The sequence below is a fragment of the Helicoverpa armigera genome, chromosome 1 (assembly GCF_030705265.1).
Source record: "Helicoverpa armigera isolate CAAS_96S chromosome 1, ASM3070526v1, whole genome shotgun sequence".
Lineage (NCBI taxonomy): Eukaryota > Metazoa > Arthropoda > Insecta > Lepidoptera > Noctuidae > Helicoverpa > Helicoverpa armigera.
This window is the reverse complement of record NC_087120.1, coordinates 15,757,310-15,778,196: the sequence shown is the minus strand read 5'-3', so window position 1 is coordinate 15,778,196 and position 20,887 is coordinate 15,757,310. Positions and strand designations below refer to the sequence as shown.

General features: G+C 36.6%; 1 protein-coding gene across 4 annotated transcripts in view; it reads right to left on the bottom strand.

The window, feature by feature from the left end:
* Positions 1–20,887, bottom strand: part of LOC135116596 (activated Cdc42 kinase-like) — a 48,396-nt gene that overhangs the window by 3,758 nt on the left and 23,751 nt on the right. For 2 of the 4 annotated variants that reach the window (XM_064036252.1, XM_064036261.1), the window contains 6 exons: positions 16,525–16,590; positions 13,297–13,377; positions 8,837–8,868; positions 8,339–8,368; positions 3,279–3,401; positions 2,469–2,599 (listed from right to left, as the gene is read on the bottom strand). In XM_064036252.1, the coding sequence (XP_063892322.1) occupies positions 2,469–2,599; positions 3,279–3,401; positions 8,339–8,368; positions 8,837–8,868; positions 13,297–13,377; positions 16,525–16,590 (463 nt within the window). The remainder of the gene's footprint in view (positions 1–2,468; positions 2,600–3,278; positions 3,402–8,338; positions 8,369–8,836; positions 8,869–13,296; positions 13,378–16,524; positions 16,591–20,887) is intronic. The other 2 variants (XM_064036254.1, XM_064036259.1) reach the window with 2 other exon arrangements.

Below are 20,887 nucleotides of genomic sequence, written 5' to 3'. Positions count from 1 at the left end.
CTATCTGCCGTCATCTCATACGTACCTAACATTCCTTCGAGTTATATCTGCTATCAAACAAATTATTGACTGAAACTACAAACAAGAACATCCTATAATCGTACAAATTGTAAAGGGGCTCTGAACATTTCTATTCAAGTAATAAACATTTCTATTCAACCATTTGAAAGTACATCATTAGTCCTTAAGTGAATCCTTATAGAAAATATTGCATTGGAAATTGATAAGACCTTTACATGTAAGACGGAACATAACGAGCACTCATTTATATTGAACTTGAAACTGCAATAAGCTAAACAATTTTCCTACAGGTATATATATTTCTATTGAAATGTAATTTATCCTGTATTGACAACATGGCCTTAGGAAGAGGCCTTGATATTACTGCATTCAGGATGCAATATAGCGTAAGTAGTAAGTAACACGAGTACCTTTAATACGCCAATTGCATCGAAGCAAAATAATATGCATCGATAAATGCTGATATTACTTTCTTATTGGTAATTGAAGGTCTCTAAGGCTTATAGGAAATTGAATGTTATTTAAAGTATAATGTAAGTAGTAGTAAGGTATCTCTATCAAAGGTTACCTTCTAGGTATAAAGAGGGCCTAAGCCTTTCGGCACGTGGATTGGTAAAACCTTGGTACCTCGGAAGACAAATTGTGTTTAGTCCCTATCATTTTATGAGAAGCCTCACAACCAGTCTAACTATGAACTATCAAGTTACCCGGTATAAAGATTTAGGAATCAGATTAGAGTAGCTTAATATAGATCACCGGTTTTATTCTTACTTCACGTCTACATCACGTTAAAGTCACGTCTTTTTCCACATTCGGAAACTCATACAGGCGTGGGCGCATTTATAAGCTCGTGTAAGTACGAGAGACTTGAAGCTCGTGTAAGCGCAAGTCACTAATAGGCTCGTATAAGCGCGAGGCATCTATAACTCACGATTAGCTATTCGAGCGAATATGTCATAATTTACAAGTGTAAACGCGACAATTTCATTGATGCGTAAAACGTAACGAGATAACACGAAACGCGCGTGTAAGTATATTAGTGCGAGGCGTTTTTAACTAGTTCAAGCGCCAGCTGTTAATAGGCTCGTGTAAGCGCGAGCCATCTATAACTTGTCATTAGCTATTCAAGCGAACATATCGGAATGCAAAAGTGTAAATGCGACGATTTCAATGTGAAATATAACAAGATAACATGTAACGCGCGAGTAAGTATATTAGTGCGAGGCGTTTTTAACTAGTGTAAGCGCCAGCCGTTATTAAGCTACAACCTATCTATTCACCCATTGAATCCATTATATCTCGTCATTAGCTATTCGAGCAAATATACCGGAATATACCAGTGTACCTAAATGCTACAATATTATTGATGCGTAATCGTAACGAGATAACAGGAAACGCTCGTGCAAGTGGATTAGTGTGAGTCCTTAATAAGCTCGTGTAAGCGCGAGCCATACATAACTTGATCATTTTTACATATTCAAGCGAACATATCGGAATGTGCAAGTGTGAATGCGACGATTTTATTGTAGTGTGGTATATACCGAGATAATATTTATGTAACGCGCAAGTAAGTGTATTAGTGTGAGATATTTATAAACTGGTGTAAGTGCAAGTCGCTAATAGGCCCGTGTAAGCGCGAGCCATCTTATAACCCACTAATATCTATTCGTGCGAATATATCGGAATATACCAGTGAACCTAAATGCTACAATATTATTGAAGCGTGAAAGATAACGAGATAACACGAAACGCGCGTGTAACTGAATTAGTGCGAGCCCTTAATAAGCTCGTGTAAGCGCGAGCTATCTATAACTCACTTTTACCTGCTCGAGCAAATATATCGGAATATGTAAGTGTAAACGCGACGATTTCATTGTGAAATATAACAAGATAATTATGTAACGCGCGAGTAAGTAGGCATATTAGTGAGAGGAGTTTTTAACTAGTGTAAGCGCCAGCCGTTAATAAGCTCGTGTAAGCGCGAGCTATCTATTCATCCATTGAATCCATTATATCTCGTGATTAGCTATTCAAGCGAACTGACGGAATATGCAACGCAAACGCAACAATTGTTCTGTACCTTGAAATATAACGAGATAGTAAGAATTAGTAACGCTCGTGTGTGTTTATCGGAACAGCCGTAAACGTAAAGAAACACTCTAATCTAAAATCACCTATTTAATGGTAGGCAGGCAACCCCAAAAAGATTAACTTAGAACAATTTTGAACGATAGTCGTTTCCACAATCGAATTTTCGTGAAATCTATTTTTTTTTTCGATTATTTTAGATCAATTGTTAGAATTAGTCTATTTAGAAACAATCCCTAATAAACTCCTCAACTTCAACTATTTTAGGTTCCAACATATCATAAACAGCAGATTTCCTTCACCTGCATTCTTCTAGTTCGTAAAAATCCCTTCAAAGTACACATAAAGGAGTAACTTACCAGCCGAGGAATCCTTCTCAGCATCATGGCCATGTCCGTGATGGAGGGACAGCGGAAACTTGAAGTGAAATTTCGAGCGCTCGTTGGGTGAATGCGGCATTTTCTTATCGCCATCCAGATCGCTCATGGACCTAGGCCAATAAAATCAGTCTTAGTTTCCGCAAATTATGGAAACGTGCATTTTAAAGCAAGGGTTCTGAAACTCATTAAGTAAGCCCAGTTTTGAACTTGACCCAAAATTGGTTTCCATGTTTAACTTGAAATTATTATATTATTACAAGAAATTCAATAAATCTATTCATCTATTCAATATATCGAATCGGTAATTTGAATACTGGTTATGGTTTAATTATCGTTATATGTAAAGGTAGTTAAATGGTGCACCTCACATTGGGAAAATTAATTGCTGTGAGAATTATGTATGCAGTATTAATTATTACGTAGCAAATTCAATTTTAAACACTATGGAATTAATATTCCTAGTAATTAGAAAACAAATTACACTCTGCGAACATAATATCGGACTGTAATTACTCAAAATGATTACTGGTTATCGGACAGGTATTTAAATAGTGAAAAGCGAAAGTAGTTAGCGTTTGTAGTGATTTTCATTTAGGGTGCATATAGCTGGAGCAAGTTAACATGCGCAAGTGACAAGAGCACGCGGGTGAGTATTTTGCTTCGGTACATGCGCGAGTCGCTGGACCCGTAAGTTTTTAAAATGCATGTAACCTGCGCATGCACCGTGTAGATGCACCCTTAACTACAAGCTCGAAATCCTGATACCCTAATGTGCCCCGCTCTACTTACTTAGCAGTGATCTCATTAGCCAGGGCGACAGCAGTATTCAAGGTCTTCTCATCATGAGCCGACATCGGTTTCATGGTGCCAGTGGATCCCTTCTTGCGCTCCGACTTCGTCAGGGTGGTGGTCCTGCCAACCAAGATGAAGATGGTTATATTACAGGACCTAGATCTTGAAGAGTGGCTGAAAATTGCACATATGAATGTTTGATGATGATAGTAGACGTAATGAAAGTCAGGATAAAAATAATATTGGTACCTAAATGGAAGACATTGCGGAGATGCTATTAGGAAATTCACTTCGGATTAATATAAATTCCAAGTTGATAAACTATGTTAAATAGTTCTTGAATATTAACAGAATGTAATGTTAACATAGTCTCCGCAAAGTCCACTCCAAGTAATACATGTAACTAAATAGCTGAAATAAATAACATTACACACGAAACTTCACAACATGACCTTTCAACACGAGCCGAACATAAAATAACAAAATCAATGCATCCGCAACTAAAGTATTTAGTCAGAAACAGTTTACGGGAAAATATCAAAAAGCTATATTTAGGGCGATGTCAGACTAGTGCTATTTCTGCGCGTAGGTAAACGATTGAATTACAATAAGCGCCCACACGCGAGCCATATTTCCCGCTTCGAAAAACCCGACAGCTCACATGTCGAGGTAAATTACGGCCTACGGCTTATTCGCTCGATCCGTTAATAAATTGTAACTTATAGCTTTAACACGAGTAGGCAAATAAGTGGCATCAACGATTATATGATTGAAAAAACGCGTCGACACGCGCTTCGAAATAATTAGCTTATCCGCGTTAATCCGACACCGCTCCCATCGGTTTTTATAAACGAATCAGAACACAAAAAATACTTTTTGCAGTTACTTAATTGAAATGTCATTTATAAATGAAAAAAGTAAACCTATAGAAAAATTGTTTACAAAAACAAAATGAAAAATATGATGAAAAATTCCTAACTTATTTTCTAGTAACATAAAATCTATTTTAACAAAAGGTGAGATAGATGCTTATTATCTAGAATCACAACATACAAACATGCTGCTAATTAATATGTACAGACGAAAGCACATGAACCCACTTAACACTGTCAAATTTCTTCAATAGATTTTCAACCTTATCACAATAGCGCAAGGATAATGTTCGAATGGTAAAATTTGACGGATTCGAGTAGGTTGATCTGCTAGCGTCTCTGCAGTCTGACCGTTTTTGGTGCTTTTGACAGTTCTGTCAGTCAGCACAAAAAATGCATTTTCCCTTGAAAATTGACATGAGTCAACTGCAAAAAATTGGGTAACACTATACTTATTGCTATATCGTTCAACTTAAGGTGCGCCTACAAGCTGCATGTAGCTGGAGCAAGTTAACATGCGCAAGTGACAAGAGCACGCGGGTGGGTATTCGGTGGGTATATACGCGAGTCACTAGGCTGCACGTTCTCTAACGTCTCAACATGCGCAAGCTACTTGCACCGTGTAGATGCACCCTTATTTCAATGGATACTAACGGTTCCTCCACCACTACATCCTGGCTGGTCGAAGGCTCCCTTTAGTTGCAGCGTGAAAAATTTATGTTATACAGCTATCAATTGTAAAAAAAAATCTGTGGCTCTTATAGTTTTGTTCAAAAGTACACAGTTAACTAGTACAAGAGAGTTCAATTATAATTTGCCCTTGATGAGCCTTTTACTAAATTAAAATATATTCCCTCATGACGCAGTGTTACCACGTTAATTATTTAATTATGTGATTAAATTATAAATCTTGTCCACATAATAAGAAAAATTAAGTACAACAATTAAAAAATACAGAAGTAACTTACGGATTACGGTCTGATTTACGCTTTATAGCAAGCTTCCTGAAGAATGCAGCCAAAGAACTAAAAATTACGTCAGTTAGTAAAACAGTAATTGGACAAATTATTTTATAGTTAAGGCCCAAGATCTCCAACATCATAAGCATCCATTACAAAATTGAACGTGATTATATTTTCGATATAATATTATTATAATTTCAGAAGTGAGCTACTGCATAACAATCCATCATCTTTAACCTGCACCGGGTCCATATTGTGTCCACCTTATAAAATGTACCACACATAAAACATATAGAACGCTAAAACATAAAGACTTGAATATTTAACGTAAAAAAGTGTTTAAGAAAATTGATGTTTAGGCTGGAAACAGTGCTCGGCCGACGATCAGACCGAGTCGATATCAAATCACGCGCGTACCGTCAGATTGCACACTGTCGACTTGCATAGTTACAGCTACGTCGACCGACGGTCAGCGCTGACAGTCGCGTCGGTGGAGCACTGTTCCCAGCCTTATATTGTTGATGAACTTGGGCCTTAATATGTACTTAAACTGTACATACTTGCTGGAACCTTCTTCATGCTCGGCTCGCTCCCTTTAAGTTAAGCGTGCAAAGAAAATTTTACATTGATATATGCAATACCTCAATAATATATCCAATCAACTATTTAGTTCTATGAATCAATACATTGTATAGCTTATTTGTCTCAGTAATAATTTACGTGAAGCTAATCATGTGGAATGTCACATTTGCTTCAATCGTAATTGAATGTCAGTAGGATATCAATCGTATGTCGCATAAGTCAAATTAGCAGGATCAAGCCCCAGGCATTGGGGCACATAGGGCTGCAGAGAAGGTGCCTTATTGTTTGTGTTTGCGCACACACATCTGATGCCTTCGGTGTAATCCCACCTAGATAAGGTGACCTTGAATTTAACAACCCGTGTATGTATTCTTTGAAAAGATGACCTTGTGTTTACCAACCCGTGTAAGCATTCTTTGAAGAGACTTCCACACATGCCATTGTATGCTCATTACTTTACACATTTCCAGGAAGATAATAAGAAATCTTAATGTTAATGGAACCATTATGCTAATTAACATATAAGTAAATGAATAAGTTACATACGGTGCTGGACGACGGTAGCAGCTGGTCCTTTGAGAAAAGCATGAAAAACAGAAAATGCTTACAATTCTAACTAATGTAAGTAACTGCTATAATCTTTTTTAATTATTGCATTTTACATGCATAATTTAAAATAATCAATTTTATAAAACTGTATGTCAGTGTAGTGCTTACCCTCAAGTGCCAAAGTTCACTCTAGATTTAAGTTTAGTTAGTGTAATAATTTCTTTTCAGTGTATTAATGAATAAATTGAACTTAAGACTGTGTTTCATATTTCTTCAATATCAAATAAGGTACGGTATATTAATATTGTCAAAAACTATAGTGACTTTGACCTTGACTCGTACAATCAGCTTTTCGCAAAATCTCCATAGAAGACATTTCCTAGAGAACCAAATTTAAGGCGACCTTCAGACTAGGTCCTTTATGAAGTCAGGAAAGATGGAAAGTCAGTGCTTTTCATCTGTCTTGAAAGACCCAAGCTTTAGAGATTAAAACGTTATTAATATTCCTCAGGGTCAAAGGTACACAATACAAAAATGCACGATAAATAATAAATTAAATTAAAATTTTAACAATGTCTCTCTGGAAAAATCCATTTCAATTTCCCGATAAAAAATAAACCTTGACTTATCAAAACTGGAATTCACCAATCAAACTCTGTGAAATATCGAAACTAAGCTTTGCAACATGTTTGATTTCAGGGCCAATCAAATCCTGTTGTTATGAAAAAAATATTTTTCCGGATTTTACCAGAACCGTATACCTTTGCTATTGAAAAAGACTTTGTGTTAATTCTTTGAATATTGCTTTTGAATTGTGAAATCAAAGGCTTTGTCGTGAGCGCCAAATTAATTTCAGTTTCTAGGAAATGCAGCATACACGCGCAGCTTTATGTCCCCGGAATAAATAATGAACTATTGTGTAGGTTTGACAAAATTACAAAATTTACGCAAGTATACGTACAGTGGCCCCAGCGACGCCGAGCGGCGGAACCACGTCCCAATGCTGCATGTAAGATAGACACGTCGGTGAAGAAACACTTTGTTCTAAATTAAAGCAACTTTCAACTTGGAAAATCGAAGGTGTTTTGTTTTTGGGTCTTGGTGAACATGATTAATTTGTTTATTTATATTCACCATTTTCAGAAAGTTATCGATCAAAATCATTCATAGAAATTCACTCGAATGAGTAATTACAAAAGTATGTGCAACAAATTATCAATACTATTATATATTTTTTCAAGTAATATAAGTCAATTAGAAAATAATATAAAAATGGAAGTAGTATCTACATACCGCCAACGCGATCTTTCAGAATGAGCAGGCGAGCTCCTGGTTAAGGCATTGGACATAAAGTATAATAATATAAGTTATTTACATCAACTGTCAATATCTACTTCTACAATAATGTAGACATTCAACCCTTAAGGTACCTTTTGAATGCTAGCTGTCGACCGCACATGACGTCATTGCCAGAAATCGGCCGAAGCATGTGGAGTCAATATCAACAGCTGCGGCCGATTTCATGCCGTCGCGGCGTGTGCGGTCGGCAGTTGGAGTCGGCAGCTAGTTTTCAAAACATACCTTTATGGGTGCGCAAAAAATAATATTACAAAAAACGAATGGATAATTAAAACCATAATTAACATAAATCACAATTAACCGTAACTTATTGTTAACAAAAGTACAACAAAAAAATAATCATCTAACTCTAATTCTAAATTCATAATCGTACATCAAAATCATTAAAACAATTTAAAACTTATACACTAATCAACCAAAGTACAACCGAAAAATACAATTATTCAATACTGATGAAAAAAGCACACAACATTTTACAATATACGACACATATTTTCAAACTGTAACTCAACTTCAATTAGTGCGAAATTTTTCAATATTTTTCAGACTTTAAAATTATACTGTGGCCCTGAAATGCGGCATTAACTTTATTTTTTTCTGTCAAAACAATTTACGTGAAAGTGACGGATATAGACTAATGTTTGACCAGCACTTAAAGTTGACTGATGTTTCGATATTCGGCCGTAAATACGTTAAAAGCACTAATTGAGCTCGAGTTGCAAGTTTCACTTACGTATCAGCGGTCCCGCTTGGAGAGGCCGGCCTAACAAACCAAATAAAATCTATGTTTAACACACTTCATAGAGTCATAGTAAATGTCCTAAAGTTGTACGTTATACTTAAAAAAACACGTGTTGCTAATATCATCATCTCATACCTTCTTACCTATCACAATGAAATACCATTTGACTACACTAAGGCCCGGTTGTTCGAAGCTCGGTTACGTCAAGGTTAGAGTTAAATTCTAGTTACAGTAAAATTAACAGGGTTTAAATTAAAAAAGCGTCGTCCAAGTACCTGCTAGTTTAACGAACGTTAAAATTTCATAATAAAAACGTCAAATTAACCGTTAAAATTGATAACGGTCAAATTTTAACTTTAACTTTACCGTAACATACTAACAACCGGGCCTAACGAATGTAAGGCAAACTTTACATTTATAGTCCACAGTGCCTATTTTCGTATTTAAAAGTAGGCTTCAATATAAATTATCAAGAAAACTAATAATTACCTGATGGCGTCTGCCGACCTCCCGGGTTGGTTCTGAAACCATAGAAGGAAGGTTAATAAGATGTCACCTTGAATAAAAAAGATACTTGACTAAACTGGCATTGCATTGGTATAGATGTTTTATCTCATGAATGCGGGTGAGAGATAATTGTGTGTGTAATGTTCGTACATATTGTAATTGTGTGCGTAACTTCGAGAGCGCTCGGTATTGGCCGATCCGCAGAGTCAAACAAAGAAAATGTGGACGTACACTTACGCACTCAAGTTGGCTCAACCGCTTTCGTGATATAAAGCATCTATAAAATCATGATGATCTTTCTAGAACTATTAAAACCGTGAAAAAGGTAATAAAAGGTAAGTAATATTTACAAAATTATGATTATGTACAGTAAAACTTCGTGCTTATGTGCCAGGGCTTTAATAAATCCAAGTATTTCCAGAACTATTGTAGAAATGAAATGTCAAAGAGATCTATTGTGTTAGAAGGTCCTTTCCTTCAACTTTGGTAAAAGCAGTGACATCCATTTCCAAAGTGAAGTTCGAAACTGTGATTTGCGCCTCTAGAAATGGACGCAACGTCGGACCATCCGCAAACTGGACCAATTATGTAATGGACCTTTGCAAATTGGAGTAGTTGCAATACAGAAAATCGGATATCGAATACGATCGGATGTAGGTACCTAATGTTAAATTCCTTCACGCCTACATTAAAATAAATATGACAGGTATTTAATAATGTGTCGAAAACAAGCGTGTTGACAGAATTTCAGCCTAATTCGTGACTTCTGGGTAAAACCAACTAATATAGCACTCAATGCACGTTGTTTGAACAAGAATGTAAAGTGCTGGACTGCAAAATACATGCAGTGCTTTGAATTCCGAACTCAAATACACGGATTTCCACATGACGTAACAGAATGTAGTTAAATCCACAAACCTCTAAATTACAGCACTACCAGGAATACTGAATGAGAAATACTTTTATTTGCAGTTATGAAATATTAATGAACATTACTCAGCAACTAGCAAAGTTTTATTAATTAAAAAATAGTTGTCGTTAAATATTTTGATCGTCATGTCGAAATTCTGTCTAAAATGTATGATAAAGAACTCTGGAACTACTGAACCGAGCCAAAAAATCACTAATGAGAATATAATTATAGTGTTTAAGCAAGTTTGAGCTCAACGTCGTCCACCCCTAAGGTCTAGGCTAGATGTACTCACCGACTATTGTTGGATGTTATTCATAAAATATCTAAAAATAACTAAATTATGTGTCATGATAAAAACTAAGTATATTTCAAAGGGCGACTTCAGAATAGCGCTTTTTTCCAGGTACACGGCCGTTTCGGCATACCAACTTACACGAGCGATGTATTTCACGCTTCGAAAAATCTGTCCTGGCTTACACGTGTTTATGCCTGTATTCCGGCTTGTTCGCTCCAACTTATATGAGTTTATAAGAGAGTTAACGGTCCTACGAGTTGTTATTTAAAAGGCGGTTACACGTGCATACATACAACTTGTAAGTGCGTTTACAACGCTAGTCTGAAATCACTCTAATAACTCTACAAAGGCTGTTAAAACTTTTAAATGTTTCATTTCAAAATTATGAACCCTTTCCCTTTGTATTAACGTTCTTGCACAGATTGGCTTTACAGAGTTTCCCTTGAAATGAAATGCATTTTGAACTACTTAGAATTTCTGGAAGCATCATTTTACGTAGAACACGCGCAATAAGTTTTATTAGAAGTTATGAACTAAAATGCAGTCGTGGCCGATTAATTTTTTATATGTTTTCTTTAATATTCTGAGTCGGAAAAGTGAGCCGTAATCTTACATGACAATAGAGCTTACCTAAGCAAATAGCCTATGTTGGGTTTCACACTCCGACATAAAATTAAAAATATCATTCAAAGTCAGGACCTTCATAAGAATAATAGCTCTCTTATAATATGAGGAAGACGCTTAGACGATACTGATTCTGTTTCAAGTTCTACAAAATACTTTTTTAGATTTCTAGAACATGTAATAAACTATTTATTAAAAAAAAAACGATATTAAAAATATGTTATATGAATATGTTTTTCAATAAAAAAATGTACATTTTAATATTCCGAATATGAGGTTCAATTTTAGTCTCACTAAGCAAACTGCAGTAGCGATATATACATATGTATATAGTGATATTACGAGTGTGCTATGTACATAGTCATGTATGAGCACACTCGTAATAACACTCATTGCCCTAGTCACTATCACACGAGTAAGCTGAATACACAAAGGAACCTAATTAAACTTCTACTTACTGGCTGTTATGTACATTATATTCAGCATCTATATTCTATGCTATACATATCAAGGTCCAGAATATAGCACGCATGGCTGATTACACTTCCCGAAAAGCAACACCCTTATGCAATTTCGGGAACGCGACCTTATAAAAACTGTGTAAAAAGCTTAAATATTCTCGCAACAGGTGAACCGATTTACTCCGAAAATTCTCTCGATAAATTCGAGTAAAAACACGAATAGTGATACTGCGAACAAGTTGAGCCGACGTTCAATGTGTTTAAGGCTGACCGCCCACGGCCCATAATGTAATCGGTGACAGATTTTTTTCGAGGAAAAAAATAGAACTCACCTTTACCAATAGAGTGCAGCGTTCTACAAAAAGTTGGTTAGAAAGTCCTAGTTTATATAGTCCTACAAAATATCAGCCTGAATATCTAAGAAAAAGTCGAAACAAGTGGGCGGGCAGTCTAAATAAAATTCACGTAGGTACAAAATTATATGAGGATGGGTTTAAATGGTGCAATCCATCTTTGAGCAAGCGAAAAACTATTTTCTAAGAAAAAGTAACTTTGATTGCGTTGCTAAAATTCATAATTATGAGTAATATCGGTTCGTCCTTTTAATGACTGGTGGTGCATAGTGCTTGAAACTAATTGGCAAGCTAATGCTGTTTTTCTTTGGACAAAATGTGATGTAGGTAATTGATATAAAGCGTTTGTGAACTTTTTCATTTACCTATAACGTTGGGTCCGCATACATTTCGCTGTGAGTAAAGATAAAGATTTTTATTGGCTGAAGATGTAATACGCTAGTTAATTAGTTCCTCTGTATATTATTATCACTAAGGAAGGAAAGATGAGCAGAGATGTCACATGGCAGGTCAGGCGCCTTGACCTCCGTCCCCCGAACAAATGCATTTTGGAGACGCTGCTTTCTTAGAAAATTGTCGGTTATGACATCTCCGCTATTCATTTAGTTCTCCGTGATTGTAATCTATTCAGTGTCCGATAAAACTGAGTAGAATTAAATCAAACATAAACCCCAACAATTAATGTTCCGTACTATTTATATTTCCATAGAAATTGCGTATTAATTAACCTTTTCAATTAACTCTAAAGCTTGGGTTTCCTAGGAAAGCGATGCCGTCATATAGCGGCCGTCATATTACGGACGCAAATAGACGGTCGTCTTTACGGTGATGACATGTGGAAAGTTCCACGGCCGTTTTAACACACCGTCATAAACTTTTTGTTAGTTGTATCATACTTACTAACCTTTTATTTAAATAAATATTAAATAAAACTTAATATTTCTCAAATTTCACGACACCAATTCTGTTTTAGTTGACTTTTTCTATTATCTTTACTTTTTATATTATATATTGCTTCGTGGTTACGAACGAAATCTATTAAAATTTCATCGTCCTCGCAACTCCAAGGGTTGTAACTAATTTTTGACGTTGTTCCGAAAAAAAAACACAAATACGTATTAAAAAAGCTTCACCGCTTTCAATAAAACGTTCACCAAACTATCTGACACCGTCAAAACGGCCGTCATGCAAATGGCGGCACCGCTTTTTGAAGTTACGGTGTCAGCTACCGCTCTCTAGGAAACCGCCCCATTTCGTTTACATAGACAACGTTCTAGTGCCGTCATTCACCGCTGTATTACGGCCGCTTTATGACGGCACCGCTTTCCTAGGAAACCAAAGCATAACAGATTTTTTATAAATGTTATTCAAATTCTCGCCTGTCCAATTATTTCTAACAGAATTGTTTTCATAAATGTTGTTCAAATTCTGACATTTTTGTTTAAAACCTTGAAGCTTTAAATAAAGCCAAATTAAACAAACAGTTAGAAGGACGGATGGATTTTTTTCACAAAGCCGGACACTGAGGCCTAAGTTCTCCGGCAACGTGCACGTCAGTTTTCAAAAGAACTATTTACTATCAAGTTCATATTTCAGAGAAAAAAAAATGTTTTAAGAAAAAACGGACGTTCATGTTGTTGGTGAACTTGAACCTTAAAGCTCTTTTAAGGTGAAATAACTAACACTACCACAGTTATGCACACGAACAGTGCATAAACGCGGTAGTAAGCCGCTTAATTTCAGCTTCGACGAACTATAGGAAGTTAGTACAAATCACTTAAGTACGTTATACTTACATCTTCACGACGGCGGTCCATGTTTCGGAACATGACTTCTATTTCATCCAACAGACTCTGGCCAAAGTCGCTCGTACTCTTCTGCAATGCAAAGAAACATTAAAGATTCAAGTCTACCATTTGTAGGGGAAGATTCATATTTGACGAAACGTCGTGTGACGGAAAGTCGGACAAATATACGAGAAAGCATTCAATCATGCACATCTAATCGATGATGCATTAGTGACTCGATCATAAATTTACGGTACGCTCGGCGCATTTTCTGTAAGATATGAATCTGCCTTGAGGGTGCGTCCTGTGTGAGCTTATCAACGCGTGAGCGAATGCGATGTGATGAAGAGCGATTTTTTTTAGCCCTATGACGCAATGGCCATAATGCTAGACCTGAGGTCCCTGGTTTGATTCCCGGTTCCGTCCACATTTGTGTGATAAGCATGCCTGTTAGCTGTTGTTTAGATGTTATATATGTATGTATTTTCAGGAACCAAAGTGAAAGCCGGATATGCAGGATTGTTCGAGAGTTACCGCGGCCTTGGTACATAATGGGCTTAAGACTGACTATGTTGTATGTATGTATTTATAAATATGTATATATTAGGCAGTGGCGAAGGGTGGTTTAATGAAATAGGGAAGCCGCAGCAAAAAAAACTGGGGGGGGGGAGTATTCACGGATGGGGAGAGGTAATGGAGGTAATTTCTCAGTCCACCTTTTAGCACTGACTGAGAGACTGATAGTTTGAACATGTTTTCTCGAGGAATTCGGCAGATTATTAATATGTATAAAACTTTATTATCTTTAGTTAGGTATATTAACTACTAGAATCTGAGAAAAGTTGGCACTAGAAACAATACCTTTTAAGTATTTAATTTACAACGGCCTGTTAGCCATTGTTATCGTAGGTATGTGTTTCATAAATCCGTCAGGACGTGAAATTTTAATATTAACGTATTATTGGTAGGTAATTCACCCGAGCGGCGTGCCCGAGTTTTATAACACGTTTTTATTCTCAAAACTTAACCTTGAAAAATAAGTTCCTTCCTAAAGTACCTAAATAATCTGTCGGAAAACAGTCTAATGCGATAAATGCTATCCTAGTTAAGTTTTAAAAGTAGGTACACTAAAAAGAAACCTGATGCAAACTGTCTGCGTATCAAAGTAACTCATTTCAACGTAGGTAAGGTAGGTACCTCTATTTTTTTCACTACACACACTGTACTTGTACTGAGTAAAAGGTCACAGTGCGATTGCGGGGATTAGTAAGAAGTAATGATACTGCCAACTGCTTAATCACTTATAATACCACAAGAGCTTCAAAATTATCGGGTATTTCCCGATAGGTTCGTTGCAAACAAATGAAGGAGTCAAGTTTTTCAGGTTAAAAAATAACGAGCGCGAAGCGCGAGTGATTTTTCCTGAAAAACTTGACGACTTTATTTGTTTGCAGGGAACCTTGAGGGAAATGCCAGATAATTTTGAAGCTCGTGTGGTATTCGGGGGATTATTTTTCCGTCCCAAATGTCGGCCACAACCTGTCAGTTTGACGTAGCAACGACCAGAGAAAATATTCAAAAAAAATTATCAGTTTATTACCATGTAGGTTGTACCACGTGACGTCGAATGGTGCAATTCTATTGGTCGATATTTGGGTCGGAAAAATAATCAAAATTATGTACTTGGTGAACACAAAAATTATCAAAATTCCCAAGTAGGGTCATTAAATCGCGGAGAATCTTAACACCGCGATTCAGGATTTGCATAAAAATGCACAACGCCATCTATGTTGACATAATGTAACTAAAACACTTAAACTAACATAAAATATTGTACACACACGAACTATGTTATTTCTAAATGATACACACACTAATAAATTCAATTAAGTAGTACAAAGAACAAATTGTTAATGGTATTATCTAAAACAAAATAAGAAGAATGAGAGTGAATTCGTCTGATTTGTTTGTTTACATATTTGAGAGTTCTAAGCGCTGTCACTCGCGCGTAGACAGATATAGTACTCTACTCTTGACGCGTTCTTTCTCGTTCACTCGCGAGTTTTGATTGGCTGGAACCCGGTCCGTGAGCCGGCTTACCGCTCGCCCTTATGCCGCGAACATCGCGCGGCGCGGCGTGGATGACGTCACGCAAGCGTAGTTTTGTATGGAGGAGGAAGCCGCGGCTTGTTTAGTAGGAGCAAAATGTTTCAAGTAATTTATAGACAATTTTTTTACGGTGGTAGGCGTTTTGTTATACCTACATATTTAAATTGTGTGGTTTAAATGATTATATTAATTATACCTATACCTATATTATAACTTATACCTATGCTTCTTTCTTGAAATTCGAAAGGGAAGCCGATGGGAATCGGCTTATAAGGACGCCTCGCCACTGATATTAGGTATATGTAACTATACGTTGTCTTTCACTTGTGTTACCATCCGTACCACAAGTTAACAAAAATCGTACTGTGTTGCTACACGGCCTTGAAAAAAAAGTTCCAATACACGTAATATGTCCCGGTGTATTTAATAGGATGTATACTGCGCAGTAGCTCACGTCACGTAGGCCACTTCAAAAGAAATCCAGTGTTTGTTGTTTACCTGTGACGCTGCGCTGGTTTCGCTTTGCCATCGCTTTGATTGATAGCTCATAAAGGACGCAATGTAAGCGCGCTTATTTACCAACGGAAAACGGACGGCAAGGTATAAAGCTTATTGGAAATTTCGTGGAAAAATTGAGCCCACGCGCAGCCAACCGTTTTTTCAAGTTCAATCATTACTTTTTGGAAAACAAAATTCGTAAGCACTCGAAGTTTCTCAATAATTTAAAATCAAAGGGGCATTATTTGCAAAGTATTTTTCCAACAATGTTATGGTCGACTTATCTTCTGAGTACCAGTTTTTTTACATGGAGCTACTGCCTATCTGTCATCCTTCACCCAGTTACCCGGGCAACCCACTACCCTTAGGTAAGGCTAGTTATCAAACTTACCGGTTTCTGGCTAACCGTAACGACTGCCAAAGACGTTCAAATGACAACCGGGACCTACATTTTAGCGTGCCTCCCGACAAAACTCGTTATGACAAGATGGTAACCCATCCACGGACCGACCGCACTGATTGTTGCTTGACCTTACGATCGATCAGCTTGACCTTGACTTAGCTTTAGGTCGAGCACTAAAACAAAGGGTACGGCACTAATAACAGTACCAAATATGTTAATGTCCTCACCAGGATCTCAATATTATCCTTTGAGTTCAAACGCTCGACTCTGCCACACGAAGTAGCAGTACCCTCCTGCAACAAAAGAGGTATTAAGAACTCGCTGAAAATCTACTTTAACGTGTAAAATCTACTTAAATAATTACAGATTTGTCAATACGAAAATTATTTTCAGTACTTGCTGAGAATTAATGTACGCGTGTACCTCAATATCGAAAATTACGAATAACGAGAATTGAAGATAATTTAATAAGGTCTCGTTGAATAAATTAATTAAAAATTAAATCTGAAGCCCGGTAAATACAGCTTTTCCAGAAACTCATTATCCTACTGGTATTTAATATGCAATCATATAAATGCGAAAGAATCTCTGTATGTATGGATGTTTGTTCCTCTTTAACGCAAGTGGAAGGGACCTACTTAGTAGGTCCTTATGAACCTTGGTAGCAAAGCAACATACCTGATACATCAGAAAAACATTTTCATGCATCCCTATAATAGTTTCCTAGAGAAGCGAGCAAAATCGCAAGCAGAGCCTAGTTAATTTATATTAGTGAAAACGTTTCAGTAAGTATCCAATAATTAATAGTCGTGGTGGCCTAGTGGGCAAAGAACCAACCTCTCGAGTATGAGGGCGCGGGTTCGATTCCAGGTCAGGCAAGTACCAATGCAACTTTTCTAAGTTTGTATGTACTTTCTAAGTATATCTTAGACACCAATGACTGTGTTTCGGATGGCACGTTAAACTGTAGGTCCCGGCTGACATTGAACAGTCTTTATTAAGTCTGACACCAGTCTAATCAAGGGGTATCGGGTTGCCCGGGTAACTGGGTTGAGGAGGTCAGATAGGCAGTCGCTTCTTGTAAAGCACTGGTACTCAGCTGAATCCGGTTAGACTGGAAGCCGACCCCAACATAGTTTGGGAAAATGCTCGGAGGATGATGATGATCCAATAATTATTTTCATTCACAGAATCATCGGAAAAAGTAAAGAGCATTCTCTGTATTTATTTGTTAAACAGTTTATGTACACAGTTGATGAGACAAGGAAAATAAAATAATCAAGTCCAAAGGCACTGCTTATTCTTTAAGAAATCTTTTCCAGTTAGCCAGCTATGAGGGAGTTGGAATAAAAAATAATAGTTGAAAACACTAAAAAAGACCTACAAAAAATTACAGAGAAAAAGAAAGCGTGAAGCGTTTTGTCAAAGAAGAGTAAAGATTACATAAGCGCGCCACGGTTACTTTCATCAAACTAAATGTCCGAATTATTTTGTAATTTTTAGTGCGTGCTAAAAGCGTGATTTTTTAACAATTATTTTTATTTTATACCTTTATTATAGGGCTACATTTTAAATAGCTAATCCGCCACTTTGGGACGGCCGCCATGTTGGATTTAGGTCAGGATTTTTTTGTATCCCATCCAGCAAACCCTTTCATTTAATACCTATAGTATTTCTAACAGCCAATCCACCATCTTGGACGTCCGCCTCGTTAGATTTAAGTCACGTAACATTTTTTTTCGTATTCCTAACAGCAAACCCTTTCATTTAATACCCATGTCATGGGGTGGATTTCAAACAGCCAGTCCGCCATATTGGATTTTAATGACGTTTCTTAGCTAGTCATGAATTGTCATCAGAACTCAGAGCGTGTGCAAAATTTCATCCCAGTTGGAAACACAGTGATAAACTTGACATTGACATTTGAATGTGACCGTTAAATCCTCTCATACAATACAATTTATAAAGTCAATATAAAAATGCATGTTGACAGCTATCTGACAACAGCTGAGCCGTGTCGTGACATTCAACTTAATCCGTGCCTACAAGCTCATCTTTTTAAAAGCTTTTATAGGGATATATTTCAACAAACGCGAAACTTTATAAAAGTCGATATGATTACAGGCTCGTGTAAGCGCACGAGTCTTTCTAAACTCACGATTATCATAGTCATAGGGATTCTAAAGCTCTCGAACTATTTCTAGACCGCGTATGTAAAATGCGAATATTGTATGTCTGGATGTTTGGTCATCTTTCACGCAAAAATCTCTTGAACGAATTTTGTGTCTACAATACTTAAAAGGAGTTTGAAGTAATTAGAATATTGACAAAAACAACTTTATTGTATTTCTTTTTTTTGGCGTTAATATAGCTTACATATCACATAGACTACTTTATATCAATCTACTTTAAAAAGTTATCTATGTTCGTGAGTATAACCGTGCGAGGAAACTAGTATAGCTACATAACAATACCCAATTAGCTCCACTGATTTTTTTCCTCGATGGAAGCAAAAAAGCTTCTTATCACAACAACAAAAAGCAGAAATAATTTAAGTGGAAAAAGTGGGCGGGGGTGGTATTTTTCTCCATGTATCTAATTATAGAAGGTATAATTGAACTGCAAGCCAGCTCACTTCAACCTGTTCAACGTTTTTAAAAAAAAAAACTCCGAGTTTGAGTACCGAGCATAGAAAATGCATGCATTTTCTCTAAAGAATATTTCCTTAAGAATGTAGAGTACAAGTTTTCATACAAATCTCAGATTACTAAACGGATGGATAAGGAATATTATATCCCAGATTGTAAGCCATAGCTTCGTTTTAATAGCGTAGAAGTTTTCTAAAGCCATCAAAGGCCTGACTAAACGTTTGAGATGCTAATGCATCGTCATCATCGGCCTTTATACTGATCCGATGCAGGGAACCAATCTCTTCCAATATAGAGAAAAAACATACGAACAAACGCCGCCTGCCCATCCCCCGCCCTCCTATAAATGAAGAAAAATACCTATTATCTAAATAAGAATTTCTTGACGATAGGTCAAAGTTCTTACAAGAAGTTCAAGTTCAAAATAAAACGTCTGCAAACCTAAGCTAACAAAATATAATGTCTTCATACTTTATATAATCCTCCGTAACCTTACTACCTTTACTTGATCTGTGCTTATATTCTCATTCGATAATCACGTACTATTTTAAACGTATCTGGAACGCGATATTTTCCGACATAATACAAAATCTATATACCTAATTGCCTACAATTTCTAAGAAACGCTAATAGGAACAACCTTTAAAAGATGAGCTTAATACGGCTTATGAAAAATCCAGTATCGATAACAAATCCATTAAAAAAATCCATAGTATATTCTGTAAAAATAAGCGACTCCATATTTAGAAAGAATAGATATCTAGAACGCTTAAGTAGCCGTGTATAATTTTAGGCTGGCAAGTCTTGTAGACTATGGGCATGTTGTAATGAAAGACTGTCTATTGTCAAACGTGTTCTGTGGTCAAAGGGAGTGTCCCGCCCAACAACGACGAACAAAGGTAAATATCAAACCTATTTGATTACCAAGTGTTCAAATTAGCTCAAAAACATGTCCAGTAACTTTTGATAGTGTGATAGTGTTAATCATATTTTCGTAGAGTCAAAACACATTGTTTGAAAACGCCAAGCGTAGATGTAAATAAAAGAACGCGCTCATGTTTCTAATTTTCTTTACAAAAGTGGTGTAAAATTAATCTGTTGTGTTTGTCTTTGTTACATTATTAGCCTAATTGCATGTCGTTTTTACTTTTCCATGTTAAGTAAAGGTTATGTAAAGCAGTGAGTGATAGGTTGTAGTAGATTCGCAGCTGTTGGAGAGATGTCACGGCCGTCAGCGCACCACGCATGCGATCGATACGCCGACAAATACTGAGATACATAGATACTACGCAATTAGCCAGCTTTATCTAATAACAACCTACACCTAGGTCTAAAATTAAATATTTTGTAATCTTTAAGATATTTAATTTAGACTCAGAATTTCAATTCTTTTTGTCTTCCATTTTTTTTTTGTTTCAAAAAATACTTCGTCGGAGTTAAGAAAACTTATCGTAAATTTCGAGAAAAACGCAAGCACGCGAAGCAAGTATAATAGAAATCGCAGTAATACAAGAAGCCAGGCATTGTTATTGCATCCTTCAGACTATTGATTTCACAGTTCGCGGAGCTTATTTTTTAATACTATTTATGGCTCTAGAAAAATTGAAAAATAAAAATCAGCGATATTGAGTCGAGATCTCTCAAGATTCCTTGAAATACATCTTATTATTGTGCAAGCCAATTAGAATAGTGCCTTACGGCGAGTGCCTGGGGGAGGCAGCAATGACTTATGTATAACAAGAGCGTAGTTGCAGGTTCGTTACTTTTTAGCCAACATACTAGCCGGCATTATTCCATATGCAAGTAACTCATACAGGTGGTAAACAATCCTCAAGTGTCAGTCAAACTTCAAAATATTATTGTAGCCGACCTTGAATTCATGACTCCTCCCCTCCCCCCTGCACTTGCCGCACAGAGCTATCACAGATCCTCAAATTTCCAA